The 24,864-nt window shown below is 43.6% G+C and overlaps 1 protein-coding gene across 1 annotated transcript in view; it reads left to right on the top strand.

Annotated features, from left to right (window-relative positions):
- The window catches only part of TRAF3IP2 (TRAF3 interacting protein 2), a 57,163-nt gene that overhangs the window by 6,274 nt on the left and 26,025 nt on the right, over window positions 1-24,864 (top strand). The window contains exons 2-3 of the mRNA XM_077289476.1: window positions 5,081-5,352; window positions 19,718-19,805. Of these exons, the coding sequence (XP_077145591.1) occupies window positions 5,088-5,352; window positions 19,718-19,805 (353 nt within the window). The 5' untranslated portion in view covers window positions 5,081-5,087. The remainder of the gene's footprint in view (window positions 1-5,080; window positions 5,353-19,717; window positions 19,806-24,864) is intronic.

The raw sequence follows: 24,864 nt of genomic DNA, 5'->3' as shown, positions 1-24,864 counted from the left end.
TCAACCCCATTGAGAACCTCTGGAGCATCATCAAAAGGAGTGTCTATGATGGCGGGAGGCAGTTCACATCTAAGCAACAGCTCTGGGAGGGTATTCTGTCCACATGCAAAACAATTGAAGCAGAAACCGTCCAAAAACTGACAAAGTCAATGGACGAGAGAGTTCAGAAGCTTCTTTCGAACAAGGGGTCCTATGTGCAAATGTAACATCACCTAGAATAAAGTTTTCACTTGAAAACTGTTTGATTTCATTTTGTAATAAGCTGCTGATAATGCTTATAACTTCACAACTGACCATTTTTTTGTTCAAAATAAAACAAAAAAGGTTGAAAACTCTGCTGTGCATAATAATTTGGAACATGTATTTTGAGTGTTTATTTTTTCTTTTAAAGATACTGTTTTCATAGGCAGTTTGTTCCAAAACATTGCAATTATACTAGAATAGTAGATGACTGGAAAATAACAATGACTGCAATTCAGATAGGTAATTTAGAGAAAATAAGAGGAAATATTATTTGCATAATAATTTGGAACACAGTGTACTATTCATTTAAGCAGACAACAGAGCTGACATAGGGAAGATCGCACAGGGGAGACAGCGCATGGGGGACACAGCAGGGACAACACCACCCCTGAAACAAGCGTCACTGATGACTAGTGTTGAGCGATACCGTCCGATACTTGAAAGTATCGGTATCGGAAAGTATCGGCCGATACCGGCAAAGTATCGGATCCAATCCGATACCGATACCCGATACCAATACAAGTCAATGGGACTCAGGTATCGGACGGTATTCCTGATGGTTCCCAGGGTCTGAAGGAGAGGAAACTCTCCTTCAGGCCCTGGGAACCATATTAATGTGTAAAAGAAAGAATTAAAATAAAAAATATCGCTATACTCACCTGTCCGACGCAGCCGGGACCTCAGCGAGGGAACCGGCAGCGTTGTTTGTTTAAAATTCGCGCTTTTACTTGGTTACGTGAGGTCCCGGCTTGTGATTGGTCCGCGTCCCGGCAACATGGCCGCCCTGACCAATCACAAGCCGGGACGAAATTACGTCACGGCTTGCTGTGATTGGTCCGAGTCCCGGCAACATGGCCGCCATTAACCAATCACAAGCCGTGACGTCACGGGAGGCTGGACATGCGCGTATTTTGAAAAGCGCGCGTGTCCAGCCTCCAGTGACGTCCCGGCTTATGATTGGTCCGCGTCCCGGCAACATGGCGCCGTGACCAATCACAGCAAGCCGTGACGAAATTACGTCACGGCTTGCTGTGATTGGTCCGCGTCCCGGCAACATGGCCGCCATTAACCAATCACAAGCCGTGACGTCACGGGAGGCTGGACACGCGCGCTTTTCAAAATACGCGCATGTCCAGCCTCCCGTGACGTCCCGGCTTGTGATTGGTTAATGGCGGCCATGTTGCCGGGACGTCACTGGAGGCTGGACACGCGCGCTTTTCAAAATACGCGCATGTCCAGCCTCCCGTGACGTCCCGGCTTGTGATTGGTTAATGGCGGCCATGTTGCCGGGACGTCACTGGAGGCTGGACACGCGCGCTTTTCAAAATACGCGCATGTCCAGCCTCCCGTGACGTCACGGCTTGTGATTGGTTAATGGCGGCCATGTTGCCGGGACGCGGACCAATCACAGCAAGCCGTGACGTAATTTCGTCACGGCTTGCTGTGATTGGTCCGCGTCCCGGCAACATGGCCGCCCTGACCAATCACAAGCCGGGACTTCACGTAACCAAGTAAAAGCGCGAAATTTAAACAAACAACGCTGCCGGTTCCCTCGCTGAGGTCCCGGCTGCGTCGGACAGGTGAGTATAGCGATATTTTTTATTTTAATTCTCTTTTTTACACATTATTACATTAATGTTGTTGCGATACCCGATACCCGATATCACAAAAATATCGGATCTCGGTATCGGAAATTCCGATACAGCAAGTATCGGCCGATACCCGATACTTGCAGTATCGGAATGCTCAACACTACTGATGACCCTTTGTTTCAGGGAGAGGCTGTGACAGTGACCGCAGCGTCTGCCCCCTGCTCTGATTGATGAAGCTTCGTTTGAGTAGCCCAGCATGCGCTACGATACTCAAAGCGTCATCACACAGGAAGCAGAGAGAAAAAAATACAATAGCTGTCAGATGGTGTAGTTAGGGAACGATAAGGAATTTTTAGAGCAAGTATTTTAGAAAATAGCTAAGATTATAGTATGAAATAGGAAGTTAGGATCAAAATGACTTTACCTTTGGACCACTCCTTTTAAATTCCTGTAACTCGTGCCCAGTAACAGAGCCAGGTATAGAATTAAAATTTACAAATTGTGTGAGTGTACAAACAGTAGTTTTCCACCACATATGAGGTTGTTGTACTCAGTAGAAAGTGCACAACAAATTTTGGGGTCCATTTTCTGCTGCTACCCTTGTGAAAATGAGAAAAATGTGGGGCTAAAACAACATTTGTGAGGTACAATCAAATTATTTCATTTTCACAATTCAACGTTGTAAAATTTTGTGAAACACTTGAGGGTTCAAAGTGCTCACCTCAAGTCTATATAAATTCCTTGAGGGGTGTAGTTTCCAAAATGGGGTCACTTGTGCGGGCTTCCTCTGTTTAGCCACATCAGGGGCTCCCCAAACACAACATGATACCAGCAGACCATTCCATCAAAGTCTGCACTCCAAAACGGCACTTTATCCTATTGGAGCTCAGCAGTGTGTCCAACCAATAGTTTCCCACCACATTCGGGGTAACATAGAACTCAATCATTGCACAACAGATTTGGAGGCCCATTTTCTCGTGTTACCTTTGTGAAAATAAAAAAATTGGGGCTAAAAGAACATTCTGTGGGAATTTTTTTTTTTTTCTCCCCATTTTCACGGCTCAACCTTATAAAATTATTTGATGCGCCTGGGGGTTCAAAGGTGCTCACCATACATCCAGATAAATTCATTGAGTGGTCTAATTTAAAAAATGGTGTCACTTGTGGAGGGATTCCCACTCTAGGTACATCAGGGTCTCTGCAAACACGACATGGCATCCACTATCGATTTCAGCCTATTTTGCGTTCCAATAGTTAAATGACGTTTCGTCCCTTCTGAGCCCTGCTGTGTGCTCACACAGTAGCTTTCTACCACTTATGGGCTATCTGCATACTTTCAACAAATTGCATGATCCATTTTCTCTTGTTACCCTTGTGAAGATGCAAAATTTGGTGCTAAAGTAACATTATTGTGGGAAAAAGTAAAATGTTCATTTTTTCTTTCACATTCCTTTAATTCCCATGAAGCACATAAAGGGTTAATAAACTTCTTGAATGTGGTTTTAAGGGGTGCAATTATTAGAATGGTGTCACTTTTTGATATTTTCTGTTATATAAGCCCTAAAAAAAGTTCCTAAAAAATAAAAAAATTGGTTTTGTAAATTTTGTTGGAAAAATTAGAAATTTCTGATAATTTTTTAAACCTTTTAACTTCCTAACAAAGTTAAAAAAATATTTTTCAATAATGATATTGATGTAAAGTAGACATGTGGGAAATGTTATTTATTAACCCCTTTCCGACATAAGGCATATAATGACGCTGATCTCGGATACCCTCCCTTTGATGTGGGCTCTGGCGGTGAGCACACATCTTTCCTGGGACATGTCAGCTGTAAAAAGAATGTTTTTAAAAATATATAAAAAATAAAAAATAAAAAGTTCAAATCACCCCCTTTGGCCGCATTAAAAAAAAAATAAAAAAATCATACACATATTTGGTATCGCCGCGTTCAGAATCGCCTGATCTTATCAATGAAAAAAGATTAACCTGATCACTAAATGGTGTAGTGAGAAAGTCAAAAAGCCAGAATTACTTTTTTTTTTTTGTCGCCGCGACGTTGCATTAAAATGCAGTAACGGGCGATCAAAAGATTGTATCTGTACCAAAATGGTATCATTAAAAATGTCAGCGCTCAAAAAATAAGCCAACACCCAACCCAAGATCACAAAAAGTGGAGACGCTATGGGTATCAGAAAATTGATCAATTTTATTATTTTTTTTTAACAAAGTTTGGAATTTTTTTTCACCACTTAGATAAAAAATAACCTAGACATGTTTGGTGTCTATGAACTTGTAATGACCTGCAGAATCATAATGGCAGGTCAGTTTTAGCATTTAGTGAACATGGTAAAAAGCCAATCAAAAAACAAGTGTGGGATTGCACTTTTTTTGCTATTTCACCGCACATAGAATTTTTTTCCCGTTTTCTGTTACACAACATGGTAAAACCAATGGTGTTGTTCAAAAGTACAACTCGTCCCGCAAAACATAAGCCCTCACATGGCCATATTGACGGAAAAATAAAGTTATGGCTCTGAGAAGGGGAGCAAAAAACGAAAATGCAAAACCGAAAAAGCTCCGGGCGTTAAGGGGTTAACTATTTTGTGTGACATAACTCCCCAGTTTAAGGGCATAAAAATGTAAAGTTTAAAAATTGTTAAATTTCTGCCAAAAGTCTGATATTTTTACAAATAATTGTCGAAATTTTTTATGTTTTTGGCACTAGTCAGAATTGTAAAATTTGGCCTGATCAAGAAGGTGAAAACAGGCTTGGGGTGTAGGGGTTAAAGTCAATGGCCTCATCGGCATCCTGCGTTTCAGGGTTTCAAAGAATAACCCTGATAGAGCCACTGAAGTGTGGCAAAAGCATGCTGTGAAACCAGTCTTGGAGTGCAATAAGACCACATATTATTAGTAATCAATGCACAAACATTCCCTATAGTTTTTTATGGTACTTTTCCTTGCTACTCTATGGCATATAGCAACCACAAAATATTGTAGACGTTGTGCTTACTTCCATCGCACCACTGGACTAGTTAGGACCACTCCAATAGCATATGAACATGAGTAAGGTTTTGTAGCTATGAGGTCTTGATAGCTGGTGTAAAGTGGGGTAGGAAGAGGTAACAGTCGTAAAAAATAGTGCGGTGATGCATAAAAACTGTTCTGTGTAAAAGAAGTTGCTTTCATAGGAATATTTAAAAATGTCTGTGAAATAAACCACCTTATTTTATTTGGATTCTAGGGTTAAGATGAACAGAAGTTTACCAGAAGAGGATGACGAATCTTTGTATACACCCGCGCTCAATCGAATAGCTTGTGGAGCAGTTTTAATGACCGACTCGGGAGTTATGCCCAATGGACCAAGTCAATATCATAGACATTTAAGTATTGAAAGTGACACCAACATATCAGGATTACTGGGGACAGAAAATCTGGAAAGACCTAATACACTGATGCCATCATATAGCAATCCAGGAGATCACCGGCATCCAATGTTCAGAGAAATGAATCAAGGTAGGTACAAGTATCACTTTAAGTACATCAACAATTTTATGTATGGTCCAGTGAATAATATTCAGTCACTGGTCTGTTAAACTATTTAACTTTCATCATGAATTGCTCAAAGGATGTGATTTCCCTCCCCTCAAAAACAAATGTAATTATGGATACCAAGTGCTCTATGAATGTATGCACACTTGGATTCTCTCAAACTGCTCAATAAAACTGGAAAAATTTTTTCAAGATGTTCCGTTTCATATTATCAAGACAATTAACCCCTTAACGACTAGGGGTATTTCAGTTTTTGAATTTCCGTTTTTGCTCCCCCTCTTCCCAGAGCCATAATTTTTTTATTTTTCATGCAATATGGCCGTTTGAGAGCTTTTTTTGTTTTGTTAAGGCATGTGAGGAGGTGAACACACATCTTTGCTGACAGATGATGACTGTTATTCAGCCATCATTTGCCCTCTAACAGCTGCGAGTACAGCAGAGCTCCCCACCTAAGGTTGTTAACACATCCTGGGGGGCGCACTGATCTAACTGTCCATTGACACTAACGGAACCAGATGGCTTGTACTGATCACCAGACCCCAGGCTAAGTCCCCTGTGCCTCTCATAATGGTGCTCCTGTGAAAGCAAGCCTGTGACTGACATTCATAGGAGAATGTAATTTTTGCTGTATACATCAATGCTATGGTTCTGCTGATTACAGTAAAAGCAACCAGACGGAAAAAAAAGTTTAAAGAAAAGTATGACAAATAAAAAAAATACAAACGTTTGCATCACCCTCCCTTTCCACCTCATTAAAATTAAGAAAAAAAATGCACATATGTGGTATCTCCACCTACGTAAACGTCCCATCTATCAAAATATAAAATTAATTAACCCGTCGTAATGAGAAAAAAAATCAAAACTCCAGAATTGTGTTTTTTCAGCCGCTGAAAGATCGCAAAAAATTGCAATAATGCATGCATATTCCAGTTCATCTCATTACATTTTTTTGCACCCTGTTCACCCTATATTATTTTCATGCACTATTGCTGTTTATTTACCGCAGGGTATTTGCTTATGTTTTTATCTTGGATTTTCCCTTAAACGACAATGTTGATGGAAAAATAAAAAGTTATGTCTCTTGGAAAAAGGGGAGGAAAGCGCAATCCGGAAAATTGCCTAGTTTGGAAAGGTTAAAAAGGTTGTGTTTACAATTCCTCAGAATATACACATATTTTCTGGGCATTTAGAGGCTTTGCAGTATTGTGAATTACAACAAATTAATTTGCCACAAATCTAATTTTAGGAGGAAGTTTGGTGAGTAATTTGTATTTGAAACAATCCACTAGTTTTCAGTTTTCATAGATTTGTAAACCCAGTTAATCCAGATTATCAGGTGCTACATACTGAGGTTTCTCAATGTTAGAGCTTGTGCAAGACGACCATAGATTATCTCATCTGAGAGAATTGGGTGATTATACAAATGACACTCTCATCATGCATTGATCAGAGTTTGATAAGTGTCAGTATCGGAGAGAGAATCGGACCTTATTGTCAAAAGGAAAAAGAATCGGACATATAGATGGCCCCATAGACAGGCATAGGTCCGGGTGTGATCTGATGTTTAGTTGGATCGCACTCAGACCAATAATACGTCCGTTTGCACCTGCCCTTAGCAGTAAAATCAATACAAAGTAGAATTTCTGTTCCAGAAGTTCAAGATGCAAGCAATTTGAGTTTCCAGGAAGATTAAGATGCTAAAAAAGAACCTTCTTTTCATTAGCTATACCGTATGAGGCAGCAGTGATTCTGTACACATAAACACGTGATGCATTTCTCTTTTTCTATTTTATCCATAACAATATATTTGAAATGTTATAGCTTTCATTTTATACCATGTAGGGTTTCTACTCAATGAGGTAGACACGAGAAGCAGTTTCATTAAAACTTCCAGGCTAGTTTATTCAAACTCAATAAACAAAAACAGACTTTTCCTGCACAAAGTGAAAACATATAGTAAATAGTCCAAACAGTAGTGTGGGTTCAACCGGTCGGGTCAGTGTCCAGCTCTTTAGTCCTTAGCAAAAGCAAACAATAGTGGAGGTCTGCACACCTCCACAGACACTGAATGAGATATCTGCCTTTCCATGCCCGGGGTAGGGATATGTGAGCAGCCAGTCTCGCCCATCTAGCTGCTGCTGTGAACCCGGCCCTGACACACCCTATTAACCCCTTTCTGCCATTGGACGTACTATCCCGTCCATATGACCTGGGACTTAATTCCCAAGGATGGGATAGTACGTCATACGCGATCAGCCGTTCTCACGGGGGGAGCGTGGCCGGGTGACACCGAGGGTCTCCTCCCTGCAGGCCCCAGGATCCAAGATGGCCGAGGGGTCCTTCCGGGTCCTGCAGGGAGGTGGCTTGTCAGTGCCTGCTGAGAGCAGGCGCCGGCAAGCCTCCTTCACTGCCTGTCAGTTAGCTGATCTGACACAGTGCTCTGCAAAGTGTCAGATCAGCAATCTGACTTTATACAGTGATGTCACACCCTGGGACAATGTAAAAAAAAAGTACAAAAAAAAATAAGCATGTGTAAAAATATATTTTTTTTTAATTCCTAAATAAAGAAAAAATATATATAAATATTTTTCCCCCAAAAAAACATTTCTTTATGTAAATAAAAAAAACAATAAAAGTACACATTTAGTATCGCCACGTCCGTAACAACTCGACCTATGAAACTGTCCCACTAGTTAACCCCTTCAGTGAACACCGTAAAAAAATTAAATAAAAAACTAGGCAAAAAACAATGCTTTATCATCATATCGCCGAACAAAAAGTGGAATAACACGTGATCAAAAAGACTGATATAAATCAACATGGTACCGCTGAAAACATCATGGTACCGCCATACAGCGTCATCAGCAAAAAAAATAAAAAAGTTATAGCTCTCAGAATAAAGCGATGCAAAAATAATAATTTTTTATAGAAGTTTTTATTGTATAAAAGAGCCAAAACATAAAAAAATCTAAATGAGCGTCTTTTAGTGTGTGACAGCTGCCAAACAAAAACCTGCTATAAAAACCCGCTATAAAAAGTAAATTTACCCCCCCCCCCCATCACCCCCTTAGTTAGGGGAAAAATAATAAAATTAAAAAAGTTTATTTCTATTTTCCCATAAGGGTTAGGGCTAAAGTTAGGGTTGGGGCTAAAGTTAGGGTTAGGGTATGGATTAGGGTTAGGGGCGTGTTTGGGTTAGGGGTGTGGTTATGGTTAGGTTTGGAATTAGTGTTAGGGGTGTGTTCGGGTTGGAGTTAAAATTGGGGAGTTTCCACTGTTTAGGCACATCAGGGGCTCTCCAAACGCGACATGGCATCCGATCTCAATTCCAGCCAATTCTGCGTTGAAAAAGTAAAACAGTGCCCCTTCCCTTCCGAGCTCGGCCGTGCGCCCAAACAGTGGTTTACCCCCACATATGGGGTATCAGCGTACTCGGGACAAATTGGACAACAACTTTTGGGGTCCAATTTCTCCTGTTACCCTTGGGAAAATAAAAATTTGGGGGCTAAAAAATCATTTGCGAAAAAAAAATGATTTTTTATTTTCACAGCTCTGCGTTATAAATTTTAGTAAAACACTTGGGGGTTCAAAGTTCTCACAACACATCTAGATAAGTTCATTGGGGGTCTAGTTTCCAAAATGGTGTCACTTGTGGGGGATTTCCACTGTTTAGGCACATCAGGGGTTCTCCAAATGCGACATGACGCCCTATCTCAATTCCAGCCAATTTTGCTTTGAAAAGTCAAACGGCGCTCCTTCCCTTTCGAGCTCTGCCATGCGCCCAAACAGTGGTTTACCCCCACATATGGGGTATCGGCGTACTCAGGACAAATTGTACAACAACTTTTGGGGTCCAATTTCTCCTAAAACCCTTGGTAAAATAAAACAAATTGGAACTGAAGTAAACATTCCAAAAATTCATGTGAAGTACCTGAAGGGTTAATAAACTTCTTGAATGTGGTTTTGAGCGCCTTGAGGGGTGCAGTTTTTAGAATGGTGTCACACTTGGGTATTTTCTATCATCTAGACCCCTCAAAGTGACTTCAAATGTGATGTGGTCCCTAAAAAAAAATGGTGTTGTAAAAATGAGAAATTGCTGGTCAACTTTTAACCCTTATAACTCCCTAACAAAAAAAAATGTGGGTTCCAAAATTGTGCTGATGTAAAGTAGACATATGGAAATGTTACTTATTAAGTATTTTGTGTGACTGATCTCTGTGATTTAACCCCTTTTACCCCCAAGGGTAGTTTGCACGTTAATGACCGGGCCAATTTTTACAATTCTGACCACTGTCCCTTTATGAGGTTATAACTCTGGAACGCTTCAACGGATCCCGGTGATTCTGATATTGTTTTCTCGTGATATATTGTACTTCATGATAGTGATAACATTTCTTTATTACCTGCGTTTATTTGTGAAAAAAACGGAAATTTAGCGAAAATTTTGAAATTTTCGCAATTTTCCAACTTTGAATATTTATGCAATAAAATCACAGAGATATGTCACACAAAATACTTAATAAGTAACATTTCCCATTTCTACTTTACATCAGCACAATTTTGGAACAAACATATTTTTTTTGTTAGGGAGTTATAAGGGTTAAAAGTTGACCAGCAATTTCTCATTTTTACAACACCATTTTTTTTTTTTTTTTAGGGACCACATCTCATTTGAAGTCATTTTGAGGGGTCTATATGATAGAAAATAACCAAGTGTGACACCATTCTAAAAACTGCACCCCTCAAGGTGCTCAAAACCACATTCAAGAAGTTTATTAACCCTTCAGGTGTTTCACAGGAATTTTTGGAATGTTTAAATAAAAATGAACATTTAACTTATTTCAAAAAAAATTTACTTCAGCTCCAATTTGTTTTATTTTACCAAGGGTAACAGGAGAAAATGGTCCTGAGTACGCTGATACCCCATATGTGGAGGTAAACCACTGTTTGGGCGCATGGGAGAGCTCGGAAGGGAAGGAGCGCCGTTTGACGTTTCAATGCAAAATTGACTGGAATTGAGATGGGACGCCATGTTGCGTTTGGAGAGCCACTGATGTGCCTAAACATTGAAACCCCCCACAAGTGACACCATTTTGGAAAGTAGACCCCCTAAGGAACTCATCTAGATGTGTTGTGAGAGCTTTGAACCCCCAAGTGTTTCACTGCAGTTCATAACTCAGAGCCGTGAAAATAAAAATTATTTTTTTTTCCACAAAAATTATTTTTTAGCCCCCAGTTTTGTATTTTTCCAAGGGTAACAGTTGAAATTAGACCCCAAAAGTTGTTGTCCAATGTGTCCTGAGTATGCTGATACCCCATATGTTGGGGTAAACCCCTGTTTGGGCACACGGGAGAGCTCGGAAGGGAAGGAGCACTGTTTTACTTTTTCAACGCAGAATTGGCTGGAATTGAGATCGGACGCCATGTCGCGTTTGGAGAGCCCCTGATGTGCCTAAACAGTGAAACCCCCCCCAATAATAACTGAAACCCTAATCCAAACACATCCCTAATCCCAAAGGTAACCCTAACCACACCCCTAACCCTGACACACCCCTAACTCTAATCCCAACTGTAAATGTAATCAAAACCCTAACTTTAGCCCCATCCCTAACTGTAGCCTTAACCCTAGCCCTAACCCTAGCCCTAACCGTAATGGGAAAATGGAAATAAATACATTTTTCTCGGTCCCCCATGACAGCACTACGGAGAGAGGGGATCCGCCCTTCAGGGACAGGAATCCTACAGATAAAAGGGCGGTACCTCTCCCTCGCATCAGTTGGTTTCCTGTCCCTGACGGGGAACCTCTTCGGTGGCGCAGGACCGGAAGTGCGGGTAGAACGCCGGAGGTGGCGCCGGATTCAAATAGGGAGATGGTGCACACAGTGCGACAACTATCTCCCTGTAACCATGGAGGACAGCGATCCACAGCAGCTGCAGCCCAGGCAGCAGCACCATAAGAAGGTGGACCCCAATAGCTCCAGAAGAAGTGGGTCTAGCAGTCGGTCCACGCAGCGCAGCAGATCTGCTGCAAGGACTAACTCCCCTCCTCAAGAGACTGCTCTACCAGACCCGGGCCCTCCTCCAGAACCGGTACCTGCCTCCACATCCGAATGGTGAGTGATCTCCGTGAAAGTACATATTTTATAATGGGGTTCCCTCTTCTCCCTTACTAGGGTAAGAAGAGCCTGGAGAAAAAGAAAAATAGGGCCTGCCCCACCTGTAACAAAGCTTTGCCGGTAACCTGGAGCAAAAAGCTTTGTAAATCTTGCATTCAGCGTTTATTGTGTGAAGAAACCCCTGATTTCGCATCTGAACTTAAAACTATAATTAGATCTGAGGTTCAGAATGCCCTGTTATCTTCCAAAAAAGGGAAGGATAAGGTGAAGGAGACAGTATATTCCCACTCTGTCCGATCCTCATCTGAGGACGTGGATTCTGACGATTCTAAATCCTCCCTATCTTCCTCCGATGAAGATTCGGGCCGTCATTGCTTCCCACTAGAGGAAGTGGACGCTCTAGTAAAAGCCGTCAGAGCCACTATGGGGGTTGAGGATCCCAGACCCGATAAAACGGCTCAAGATATAATGTTCGGAGGTCTGGGACAAAAAAAGAGGAGAACTTTTCCATTAAATTCCAATGTCCAGACACTGATCAAAAAAGAATGGGAGAAACCGGACAGGAGAGATTCTTCAGTGCCCTCGCTTAAAAGAAAGTATCCCTTTGAGGACGAGGCATCCACTTCTTGGGACAAGGCACCAAAATTGGACGTAGCAGTGGCCAAAGCCTCGAAAAAATTTGCGCTCCCGTTTGAGGATATGGGTACCCTCAAAGACCCTTTAGATAAGAAAGCGGATACCTTTCTTAAAGGGGCATGGGAATTGGCTGGAGGTAGCTTGAGACCTGCAGTTGCAGCGACCTGCACCTCCAGGTCTTTGATGGTGTGGGTTGACCAGCTGGAAAGCCAGATTAAGGATGGGTCACCCAGGAGTAAATTGCTAGACTCAATCCCTGCAATTAGGGCAGCAGCAGCGTTCCTAGCGGACTCAGTACGTTTAACATCCAAGGCCGCTGCCTGTTGTGAATTCCGTTCTCGGGCTCCCTCCTGTGGTCATGAGTGGTACTGTGTGAGTTTGGTCTTGGGCTCCCTCTGGTGGCCTTTAGCGATATGGCTGGTCTTGGCTGGGCTCAGCTGTTTCATCTCCTGCTAGGCTGGGCCTATTTAACTCACCTGGACCTTTAGATGTCGCCTGCTGTCGGTGTATTCAGTCCTGATCCTGTGTCCTCCTGAATATTCCTTGTGACCAGTCTCCTGCTATGAGAAGCTAAGTTTGCTTGTTCAGTTTCTCATTATATTATGAGTTCAGCCCAGCTTGCTTTTATGTGATTTTTTTGCTTGCTGTTTAGTTCTGGGGTGCAGAGTGCGCCCCTCACATCGTGAGTCGGTGTGGGGGTTCTTGTATTCTCTGCGTGGTTTACTTTTGATAGTTTTTGTACTGACCGCACAGACACCTATCTATTTTCTGCCTATCTAGTATTAGCGGGCCTCATTTGCTAAATCTGTTTCATCTCTACGTTTGTGTTTTACCCTTGACTCACCGTTATTATTTGTGGGGGGCTATCTAAAACTTTGGGGTACATTTCTCTGAGGCAAGTGAGGTCTTTGCTTTCTTTCTAGGGGTAGTCAGTTTCTCAGGCTGTGACGAGACGTCTAGGTTTTCAGGTAACGTTCCACAGCTGTTTTAGTGTGCTTGGATAGGATCAGGATTGCGGTCAGTATAGTTTCCACATCCCCAGAACTTGTCCTATATACTCAGGGTATATTTGTCAGGTCAGTTTGAGATCCTACCACCAGGATCATAACAGCTGCCCTCTCCAACGCAGCTAGAACAACCCTATGGCTTAAGAGCTGGCCAGGGGACCTCCAAACAAAGCTGAAATTGTGTTCTATCCCATGTGAGGGGGATTTCTTATTTGGGGAAACCCTGGATGACATCCTCCAGAAAGCTGGAGACAAAAAGAAGGGGTTTCCAAATCTGGGACCAGCCCCATTTAAACAGCCCTTTCGGAACCGAAAATTTTTTCGTCGGAGACCTCCCAGAGAACAGAATAAATGGGAAGAGAGAAGACAAGATAGAGGTTACCTTTTTGGCAACACCTCCCGTGACAAAAAGCCCTCCAAATGACATTTTCCCTACGGTGGGGGGAAGGCTCACCTCATTTCTTCCTGCCTGGAAGAAAATATCCAACAACACCTGGATTTTAAAACTCATACAATCCGGTCTAAAAATAGACTTTCTTTCTCCCCCTCCCCGAAATTACATAGTGACAAAAACAAGGTCTTCGGCAGCAGAACAAGCAGCATTAGAGAGAGAAATTATTTCCCTACTGCAGAAATCCGTAATTCAGGAAATCTCCCCTCAAGAAATGGAGGAAGGGTTTTTCCCCCCTCTGTTTCTAGTACCGAAACCCGACGGGTTAAGAAACTTAAACAATTATGTAAGAAATCACAAGTTCAAAATGGAAACAATAAAGTCTACAATAAAAATTATTTTCCCAAATTGCTACATGGTCGTGATAGACCTAACCGACGCATACTACCATGTGCCCATCCACGAACAATCTCAAAAATTTCTCAGGATGGCGGTCTCCATAGAGGGAAAAATAAGAAACTTCCAGTACAGGGCCCTCCTGTTCTGGATCTCAATTGCTCCGCGAATATTCACAAAAATAGTAGCGGAAATGATGGCCCACATAAGGGAACAAAACATTATCATAGTCCCTTAATTGGACGATTTTCTTATTGCAAGCGACTCGGCTCAAAGTTGCAGACAACAAAGAGACCGAGTAATGTCTATTCTAACGGACTTGGGTTGGCTCATAAATATAAAAAAATCAAAGTTGGAACCCTGTCAAGTACAGGAGTTCCTAGGGCTAACGTTAGACTCCCAGGTTCAAGAATGCCGACTCCCGGGCCCCAAAAAAGACAAAATATTAACCATGATAGCACAGACCCTACAAAACCCCTCCATGACTCTAAGGAGGGCAATGTCACTGCTGGGCTCTCTATCCTCATGCCTGCCGGCGATACCGTTCGCACAATTCCACACAAGGGAGCTTCAGTGGCACATACTAGAATGGCAGTTAATACTAAAAAAACAATTTGGAAAGCAGGGTCATTCTAAATTCCTCTGTTATTCATTCCCTTCTCTGGTGGGGAAAGAACCAGAATATTTCAAAAGGAATTCCTTGGGTACCAAAAATATCTCGGGTAATAACAACCGATGCGAGTCCCAGGGGGTGGGGGGCCCACATGGAAGACCGAGTGGCTCAGGGCAACTGGTCAATTCAGGAACTGTCAGCATCCTCAAACCAAAAAGAACTTTGGGCGGTGCATCGTGCTCTTCTATCTTTCCTAACCTACATTCGGGGACATCATGTCCGAATTTTCTCGGACAACATAGTGACAGTAGCATATATAAATCACCAGGGAGGAACAAGGTCTCAGTCACTGATGAGTTCCTCCGCCAAAATTATCAGCCTTGCGGAAAAAAATCTACTATCCCTTTCTGCGCTACATATTCAGGGTTCAAAAAACAAGAAAGCAGATTACTTGAATCGAACCCAGTTGAAACAAGGCGAGTGGTCCCTGAATCAGTCTGTCTACAACCAGATCACGGGAATGTGGGAAACCCCAACAATAGACTTGTTCGCCAATTGCAAAAACAAAAAAGTAAGCAAATTTTGCTCACTAAGCCCGGAAGAGAATCCCCAGGCTCTGGATGCCTTTCTGATCCCATGGACACACAAACTGACATACGCTTTTCCGCCATTCATTCTGATTCCGGCAGTCATTCGGAAAGTCAGAGAGGACAAAACAAAAATGATCCTCATTGCCCCGTTCTGGCCAAAGAGGACATGGTTTTCCTGGCTAAGGATGCTATCGGTCTCAGACCCATGGGTTCTACCGAATTTGCCAGACCTACTACAGCAAGGACCGATCTTCCACCCACAGGAGACGAACTTGCATTTGACAGCCTGGCTTTTGAACGGGGACTATTAAAAGAAAGGGGCTTCTCAGACAACTTAGTTGCAACATTGTTAAAATGTAGAAAACCTGTTACTACTAAAATATATGGGAAAACATGGAAAAAATTCTTGTCTGTCTCCAAAGTAAAAATCCAGGAGGGACCCTCAATTAATAAAATACTTGAGTTCCTACAAAAAGGTCTGGAACAGGGGTTAGCGGTTAGTACTCTTAAGGTACAGATAGCAGCCCTGGGAGCACTCTATAACCAGAATATTGCAGCTAACCCATGGATAATAAGATTTATTAAAGCAGTAACAAGAGCAAAACCTGTAATTACCCAAAAGATGCGCCCATGGGACTTAAATTTAGTTCTCTCGGCGTTATCTAGTCCTCCATTTGAACCCATAGACATGATTCCCATTAAAACACTATCACTTAAGACCATTCTTCTGGTAGCCTTAACATCTGCGCGCAGAATAAGCGATATTCAAGCCTTATCCTCTAACCCACCCTTTACGAAAATAATGGATGATAGTCACTCTTAGACCTGACCCGGCCTATTTGCCAAAAGTGGCGTCAAAATTCCATAGGTCACAAGAAATATCCCTGCCGTCCTTCTGCCCGAACCCCAGAAATGAGAGAGAGCAGAACTTCCATAATCTAGATGTCAGAAGATGCCTAGTCCAATACCTAGATTCCATCAGGGAGTATAAGAAGGAAGGCTCTTTGTTTGTCTGTTTTCAGGGTCCTAGAAAAGGATTCCGGGCATCTAAAGGTACCTTGGCAAGGTGGATAAAAGAGGCAATAGCGTTGGCATATTCATCCACGGGGAATGCGATCCCGGACGGTATAAGAGCGCATTCCACAAGAGCAGTAGCTACCTCATGGGCTGAGAGGTCAGAGGTATCAATAGAACAGATCTGTAAGGTGGCCACCTGGTCATCACCGTCAACCTTTTTTAGACACTATAGATTAAATCTAGCCTCTGTGTCTGACTTGACCTTTGGTTGAAGGGTTCTTGAGGCGGTGGTCCCTCCCTAAGTTTAGTCTCTGCAATTCTCTCCGTAGTGCTGTCATGGGGGACCGAGAAAGTCAGTTACTCACCGATAACGGTGTTTCTCGGAGCCCATGACAGGACTCGCTTATTCCCTCCCATCACGAGTGCGGTGAGCACCTTTAATTACATATGATTTATATAGTTTATATAATATAGTCTAGGCACGGGGTTCCTTTTTTAAGAAATGTTATAATATGGTTTTTTCTCTGTTGTAACTAACCTGGAGGTCCTCCGATGCTCTGTAAACCAACTGATGCGAGGGAGAGGTACCGCCCTTTTATCTGTAGGTTTCCTGTCCCTGAAGGGCGGATCCCCTCTCTCCGTAGTGCTGTCATGGGCTCCGAGAAACACCGTTATCGGTGAGTAACTATGACTTTTTAATTTTTCGCTAAGGGGTGATGAAGGGGGGGTTTGATTTACTTTTATAGCGGGTTTTTTAGCGGATTTTTATGATTGGCAGCCGTCACACACTGAAAGACGCTTTTTATTGCAAAAAATATTTTTTGCGTTACCACATTTTGAGACCTATAATTTTTCCATATTTTGGTCCACAGAGTCATGTGAGGTCTTGTTTTTTGCGGGACGAGTTGACGTTTTTATTTGTAACATTTTCGGGCACGTGACATTTTTTGATCGCTTTTTATTCCGATTTTTGTGAGGCAGAATGACCAAAAACCAGCTATTCATGAATTTCTTTTGGGGGAGGCGTTTATACCATTCCGCGTTTGGTAAAATGGATAAAGCAGTTTTATTCTTCGGGTCAGTACGATTACAGCGATACCTCCTTTATATCATTTTTTTATGTTTTGGCGCTTTTATACGATAAAAACTATTTTATAGAAAAAATTATTTTTGCATCGCTTTATTCTGAGGACTATAACTTTTTTATTTTTTCTTTGACGCTGTATGGCGGCTCGTTTTTTTGCGGGACAAGATGACGTTTTCAGCGGTACCATGGTTATTTATATCCGTCTTTTTGATCGCATGTTATTCCACTTTTTATTTGGCAGTATGATAATAAAGCGTTTTTTGCCTCGGGTTTTTTTTTTTTTCTTTTTTTACGGTGTTCACTGAAGGGGTTAACCACTGGGACAGTTTTATAGGTCGGGTCGCTACAGACGCGGCAATACTAAATATGTGTACTTTTATTTTATTTTTTTATTTAGATAATGAAATGTATTTATAGGAACAATATTTTTTTTTTTTTTTTTTTGCGGGATTTTTTTTTTTTTTTTAACACAATGTGAATTTTTTTTTTTTTTTTTTTTACACTATTAGGCTACGTTCACATTTGCGGTCAGCGCCGCAGCGTCGGGCGCCGCAGCGGCGCCGCATGCGTCATGCGCCCCTATACTTAACATGGGGGCGCATGGACATGCGTTGTGCTGCGTTTTGCGCCGCATGGCCGCAAGCGTTGGACGCAAGAAACGCTTCAAGTTGCATTTTTTTTGCGTCCAACTTGCGGGCAAAAACGACGCATGCGGCGCAAAACGCAGCGTTTTAGCGTGCGTTTTGCCGCGTTTTTGTTTGCGTTGTGCGCTGCGGCGCCGACGCTGCGGCGCACAACGCAAATGTGAACGTAGCCTAACATTGCCCCGGGGGGGGGGGGGGGGCATGATGTTATAGTGTAAGATCGCCTTTGCTGTGCACTGTGTCAGATCGGCGATCTGAGGTGCACAGATTCAGGCTTCCCGGCGCCTTCTCTGAGCAGGCGCAGTGAAGCCACCTCCCTGCAGGACCCGGATGCCGCGGCCATCTTGGATCCGGGCCTGCTGCAGGGAGGAGGAGGTAAGAGACCCTCGGAGCAACGCGATTACATCGCGTTGCTCCGGGGGTCTCAGGGAAGCCCGCAGGGAGCCCCCTCCCTGCGCGATGCTTCCCTATACCGCCGGAACACTGCGATCATGTTTGATCGCAGTGTGCCAGGGGTTAATGTGCCGGGGACGGTCCGTGACCGCTCCTGGCACATAGTGCCGGATGTCAGCTGCGATTGTCAGCTGACACCCGGCTGCAATCGGCCGCGCTCTCCCCGTGAACGAGGCCGATCGCGCTGGACGTACTATCCCGTCGGTGGTCATACGGGCCCACCCCACCTCGACGGGATAGTACGTCCGATGTCAGAAAGGGGTTAAGGGCATGAAAATTCAAAGTTGGAAAATTGCAAAATTTTCAAAATTTTTGCCAAATTTCAGTTTTTTTACACAAATAAACACAAGTAATATCGAGGAAATTTTACCACTAACATGAAGTACAATATGTTACGAGAAAGCAGTGTCAAAATCACCGGGGATTCATGCAAGCGTTCCAGAGTTAGAACCTCATGAAGGGACAATGGTCAGAATTGTAAAAATTGGCCCGGTCATTAACATGCAAACCACCCTTGGGGGTTAAGAGGTTAATACTCTAAGCACTTTACATGCTGGAACCTACTTTTCTGGGCTTACATCACCGGGGCTACCAACCTCGACTATACATATCTCCCCTTTTACAACCCCTATATTTATGCATCTTTGTATCAGAAAGTTTGTGTGTTGTATGCTCCTATGGTTAGTGCCTTCTCCATGTTGTATAATGTTAATGCATTGCTGTAGTGGATACATGATTATATAAACGTAATTGGAACTAACTATGGCCATAGTAGCATGCATATGTCTACAATTGTATATAACTGACACATATCGCGGTGTGATTGAGATACAGTAATGGAATGGCTGTGACACATTTTCAGACTGGGAGGCCAAGGGCCCACAATTAACATTGACTCTGGGGTATTGCTATTCAACTACATATGGATATTACCTGATCATCATTCACAGACGTACGTATTTTTCTATAGAATAATAAACTGAGTTTGTTAATTGAATGATGGGCTGCTTTCTGTGTCTACACATAGCAAATCAAGTGTATTGTGAAAACTATGGCTCATATAGGGGTGTAGGTGACCCACTCCTGCACAGCGGCCCACAGGGGGATTCACCACTTCCCCTGTGGGCCAGTACCGAGCATCTGGTGTGCAATACAACTGCAATAATACAAGTAGTACTGCTGAAAGCAACACATGATTGTACCACTTCAACGGCTTTATCATTGCACATGCCTTATTTCGTGCCAGAATAGCAATATCATTCTAGGCTAGAATGCTAGTATAAGTTAATAAGGTAGGTTTAAACACATATGTTAACATTCATATATGGTATGTATAAAGTTAATGCCAATGAATTTAATGTCAATTACTATTATTCTAGAGCCTAGATCTCCATTTGGCTATCAAGGTATGCAACCTATGCTGCAGCATCCTCGGCTGTACCAACCACACATGCAACCAAATTACTGGTATGTAAAATAATGATTGTTCTAACCACAACACATATGGTGTGGTTTTGTGGCATACTTGCAAAATCACAGCATTTTTTTTTACTTTAGTTTTACCTTTATTTTATGCTTCTTTCCTATTGACTTAAGCCATTTTTACATCAGGCACATATCTTTACATATCCAATTTTCGACTGCAGTGGTAGAGTTGTGGTCCACTTTATTGGCACCCTTGATTGTCTATTATATAAAAAAAAGCCAAGTTCTTTAGAAATAAGTGGGTATGTATTAGGGTATCAGACAAATCAGACCTTTCAAGACCTGGAGTGGAGGTAAGTGAGCAGCTGATCCAACCCAGCTCTTTCAGCTGCTTGTGAAACCCAGACCCTTAATCCGGGCTCATTAAACACCTCTGAGCACTACTTGTGCTGGAGCCTGCTTCTCCGTGTCGTTCATCACCGAGGCTTGGCACCTCAGTGACACATTTCTCCCATCCACAATCTGTCCAGCTGCCACCTTACATACCCCTCTCCCTGTCGGGAGGCTTGGCACCTTCCGCCATTAGACAGTGGACCTTCGACAGATTGTCACCATTGCCAAACAGTTACCTGGGCCTATGCTCTACATGGAAGCAAAAATCCTGAAGTGCTCTGAACCACCTGGTCACTCGGACATTGTTCCCCTTCTCCCTCAACCACCTCAGCTGGTCATGGTCTGACACTAGCCTGAATTTCCTGTCTAAGGTAGTACCTTAGAGTGTCCAATGCCCACTTGATGGCCAAACATTCCTTCAACACTATGGAGTAATTTTTCTCACAGGATGACAGCTTCCGACTTAGATACATTACGGGGTGCTATTCCCTGTTCACCTCTTGTGATAAAACAGTGCCCAACCTGACATGTGACGCATCCGTCTGGACCACAAACTCCTTAGAGAAATCTGGTGCCACCAGCACTGGCTGTTTACACAGAGCTAGCTTCAGTTCCTGGAAGGCCATCTCTGCTTCTGGAGACCACTTAGCCATAACTGACTTTGTCCCTTTTAGGAGGTCTGTCAAAGGGACAGCTATCTGTTGTGAATTCTGCTTTTGGGCTCCCTCCGGTGGTTGTAGGTGGTAATGCACTTGCCCCTGAGTTGCAGTCCTGGTCAGGTGTATCTGCTGATTGCAGTTCTGACTGGGGTATTTAGGCATGCAGGATTCATTAGTCCTTGCCAGTTGTCAATTGTTGTTGGGAGGTGTTGGACCTCTGCTTGGTTCCTCCTGCCTTTCTGCCAAATCAGCAAAGATAAGTGTCTGGGTTTTTTTTTCCTGTGGCACACATGCTATGTGCTTCACAATTCAGTGCTATTCTTTGTGTTTTCTTGTCCAGCTTAGATTGTGTCAGTATTTTCTCAGTCTTGTTGGATTCTCTGGAGTGGTAGATATACATTCCATGTCTTTAGTTAGATTGTGGAACTTTTTGTATTATCTGCTGTGGATATTTTTGGAAGGGTTTTAATACTGACCGCCTAGTAATCTGTCCTATCCTTTCCTATTTAGCTAGAGTGGCCTCTTTTGCTAAATCCTGTTTTCTACCTGCGTGTGTCTATTCTTCTCCTACTCACAGTCATTATTCATGGGGGGCTGCCTATCCTTTGGGGGTCTGCTCTGAGGCAAGGTAGCATTCCTATTTCCATCTATACGGGTATTTAGTCCTCCGGCTGTGTCGAGGTGTCTAGGGTATGTTAGGCACACCCCACGGCTACTTCTAGTTGCGGTGTTAGTTCAGGATTTGCGGTCAGTACAGGTTCCACCGACTCCAGAGAAAGTTTCATGCGGCTCCAAGGTCACCAGATCATAACAGCTATCGTGGCAAAGTTAGGAATGAACTGGCGGTAGTAGCCCATGATGCCTAGAAACGCCCTGACCTGCTTCTTTGAATGAGGTTGTGGCCAACTCTGGATTGCTTCAACTTTATTTAGGGATTTATTTCGCCACTGCCTACGACTTAGCCCCAGTATTTAGCTTCCTCCATGCCCAATGCACATTTCTTTGGGTTTATGGAAAAAACCCACCTTCTGTAGAACATCAATTATCGCCTGCTTTGCTCAGATGGCTCCCCCAATCCTGGCTGTAGATCATGTCTTTGAAGATCACTTTTCTGCGGGCCTCTGGATTCCGATACGGTTTCAGGTTGACGTGAACATGAGGCTCTGTGAGTACCTCATGCTCTATGACCTGAGTGAGATCTGACAACTCAAAACACAGACTTCAACAGGAGTCCTCACTAAATCTATTGCTATGCATTCAAATGGAACCTCGATGATGATTAACGGTACTAGGGGACTGCGGAAGTGGGCCACCGAGGAGGTTAGCTGGCAGGTGGAGCAGGAACTACAATAGCTCATAATTTAAATGTAGCACCCAGGCCAGTATAATTTCGTGAGGATCCGTTCCTGGATCTTATCTGCCCCCAGGTGACCACCAAACACGGGAATGAGCTATGTCTAACACCCCACGTCTATAGGGCCCTGGCACCAGTAACTGCTCTATCACCTCACCCCTTGGCTTGGTTACTCTTTAAATCAGATCCCCATTCATAGCAATAAGCTAGAACAGACTGTCTGCCCCATGCTCCTGAGGCCGTGACATTTCCAGCATATAATGTCATCAGCAGGGACCATCTGGGCAGGGGTAGACTCTGGCTGCAACCACTTTGGAACAGGTGCAGTAGGTCAAACATTTGGGAGCGAGGGGGTTTGTCCCTGTGATACGCCCAGCTGTGGGCTCGCTGATTTCTTATAGTAATTGTCACCCCCAAGCGTACCAAAATTTCAGATTTTAGCTTGCCATATTCCTTGGCGTCTTGCAATGCCAAGTCATAGTAGGCTTAGGCTCCCCTGTCAAGTATGGCAACAGGACCTCTGCCCATTGATTTGGCGGAAGTTTCATCCTCTCGGCGACCCTTTCAAAGACAGTCAAAAAGGCCTTAATGTTATCACCCCAGCAGGGCTGTCCTTATCGTCTACTGACCTTGGAGTCGAAGCTTTCACCGTACCACAAACTGCCTTTGTGAACAAATCAATCTGCTGCTGATGTTGTCAATGCTGGTCCTATTGCTGCTGCTGCTGCTGCTGCTGCTGCTGGATCTGAATCTGCTGCATAAGTAGCTTAATTGTCTCCTGTTACCCCAGCTGTTGCTGGGCTTGCACCAGGTGTTTCAGCAGGTCCTCCATGCTGCCTGATTTCATTTGCTGGCTTATAGCTGCCTTTACCCAGGACATGCCGTGCCTCTGTAGCAGTCATGCGTATTTGCTGAGAACGCTGCCCGCACTTCTTACTCCAGTTATCAGGGAGCGGCTCCATGGTAAACCGTAGTTCACTCATAGGATTCAGTTTGTTAATTCAAAACAAACAGGTGGTTTATTAAAGGCTGAAACCGTCTGGATTAACAAAATAAAATAGCCTCTTCCAGGTACAAAAAGGTATAACAGAACAAAAAAATGGAAAATAACCAGTTCATATAACGCACGGGCTCAGATGTTTAAATGTCCGTCCTTTTCCTCTCAGATTCCAGTAAGGTCTGAGGAGCAAATGCAAGTCCTCCTCACTAGTGATGAGCCAGTATACTCGTTGCTCAGGTTTTCCCGACCACACTCTGATGGTCTCTGAGTATTTGTAAGTGCTCAGAGATATAGTTTTTGTTGACGCAGCTGCATGATTTACGGCGGCTAGCCAGCCTGAGTACGTGGGGGTTGCCTGGTTGCTAGGGAATCCCCACATGCATTCAAGCTGTCTAGCTGCTGTAAATCATGCAGCTGTGGCTACGAAAACTAAATCTCCGAGCATTCACAAATACTCGGAGACCACCTGAGCATGCTCGGGAAAACCCGAGAAACGAGTATACTCGCTCATCACCTTAAATCAGATATTCCAAGACCTGGACTGGAGAAAAGTGAGAATACGATCCCACCTAGCTCTTTCAGCTGCTCTTAAAACCTGGACCCATTATCTGGGCTCTTAAACACAAGGCTTGGCACCTCGGGGACACATACCTCCCATCCATGATATGTCCAGATACCACCTTACAGAGTGTGGAGGGATATGCACTATGGGGAAATCATACTGTGAATTGGAATGTTTTTGGGGGGCATTATGCTGTTTGGCAGGCCATGAAAGGGATACAATACTGTGTAACAATGTGGAACGGGGTGGTAGTCGTGGGTGAGTTCACTAAGCAACAGTCAGTGAGCACCCTGGCACCTTGTACATGAAAAGATAAAGTACCTTGTGCAGCATGCACCACAGCACACTCACAGGCTCTGTCCAATTCCCCTCAGCTGCTGCCATGTCGGCTCCGCATTCATGAGCTCTGCAAATCACTTAAGAGATGAGGTCTTTTTCCAACAGCTTAACTTTACTAGACAGCATAATCATCTCACAGACAGCACAGTTCAAACACAGAGACTATCTTTTTATCTGCATTCTTCACATCAGCAGCACAGTTTACACAGGGCAACGTTTCCTGTACTTTCCCTTCCTCTGCCATACCGGCAGACTCTAATATCTGTCATTTCTCTCTCTTTATTCTCTGTGTTCACGATAGTACCTCTAGCCAGACTCTGTTCTGTCTGCTCTTTTCTTTCCTCTACCATCTGGGCAGCATCTTTGGACAGTTCGTGTCCCATCTGTACCTTCAGCGTCACCAGCTCCCTGTCAGACCCTTGTCCGGTTCCAATAGGGAAAGGCGCCGGGAACACCATCTCAGCTGCTCCTGCCTCGGTCTTCGACCCTGGATCCTTCTTGGGCATGGTCCTGTTGAGCTGATGCACGACTGCACTATTCTTCAGCCGGGGGTCCCCTTACTGCCATCTGCAGACTTATCCCTCACAGCCTGTAACTGTCTTACTGTATGAGTTCTGCCCCTTGGGCAGACTGCCCGGGTGTCAGACAGAACCAGGAAATGTCTGTCCTATATCTCCCTGCTCTGTGCTGCTCTTCGCCCTTACCATCTACTTACCTCCTTGCTGCCTGTGCCTAAACTAATACTCTTATCTATTCTATTCTCTATCTCTAATGTGCCCCCTCTATTCTAATCC

This window comes from Ranitomeya variabilis, chromosome 2, assembly GCF_051348905.1.
Source record: "Ranitomeya variabilis isolate aRanVar5 chromosome 2, aRanVar5.hap1, whole genome shotgun sequence".
NCBI classification, from domain to species: domain Eukaryota; kingdom Metazoa; phylum Chordata; class Amphibia; order Anura; family Dendrobatidae; genus Ranitomeya; species Ranitomeya variabilis.
The sequence above is the reverse complement of the archived record's forward strand: the minus strand, read 5'-3'. Positions and strand labels throughout refer to the sequence as shown.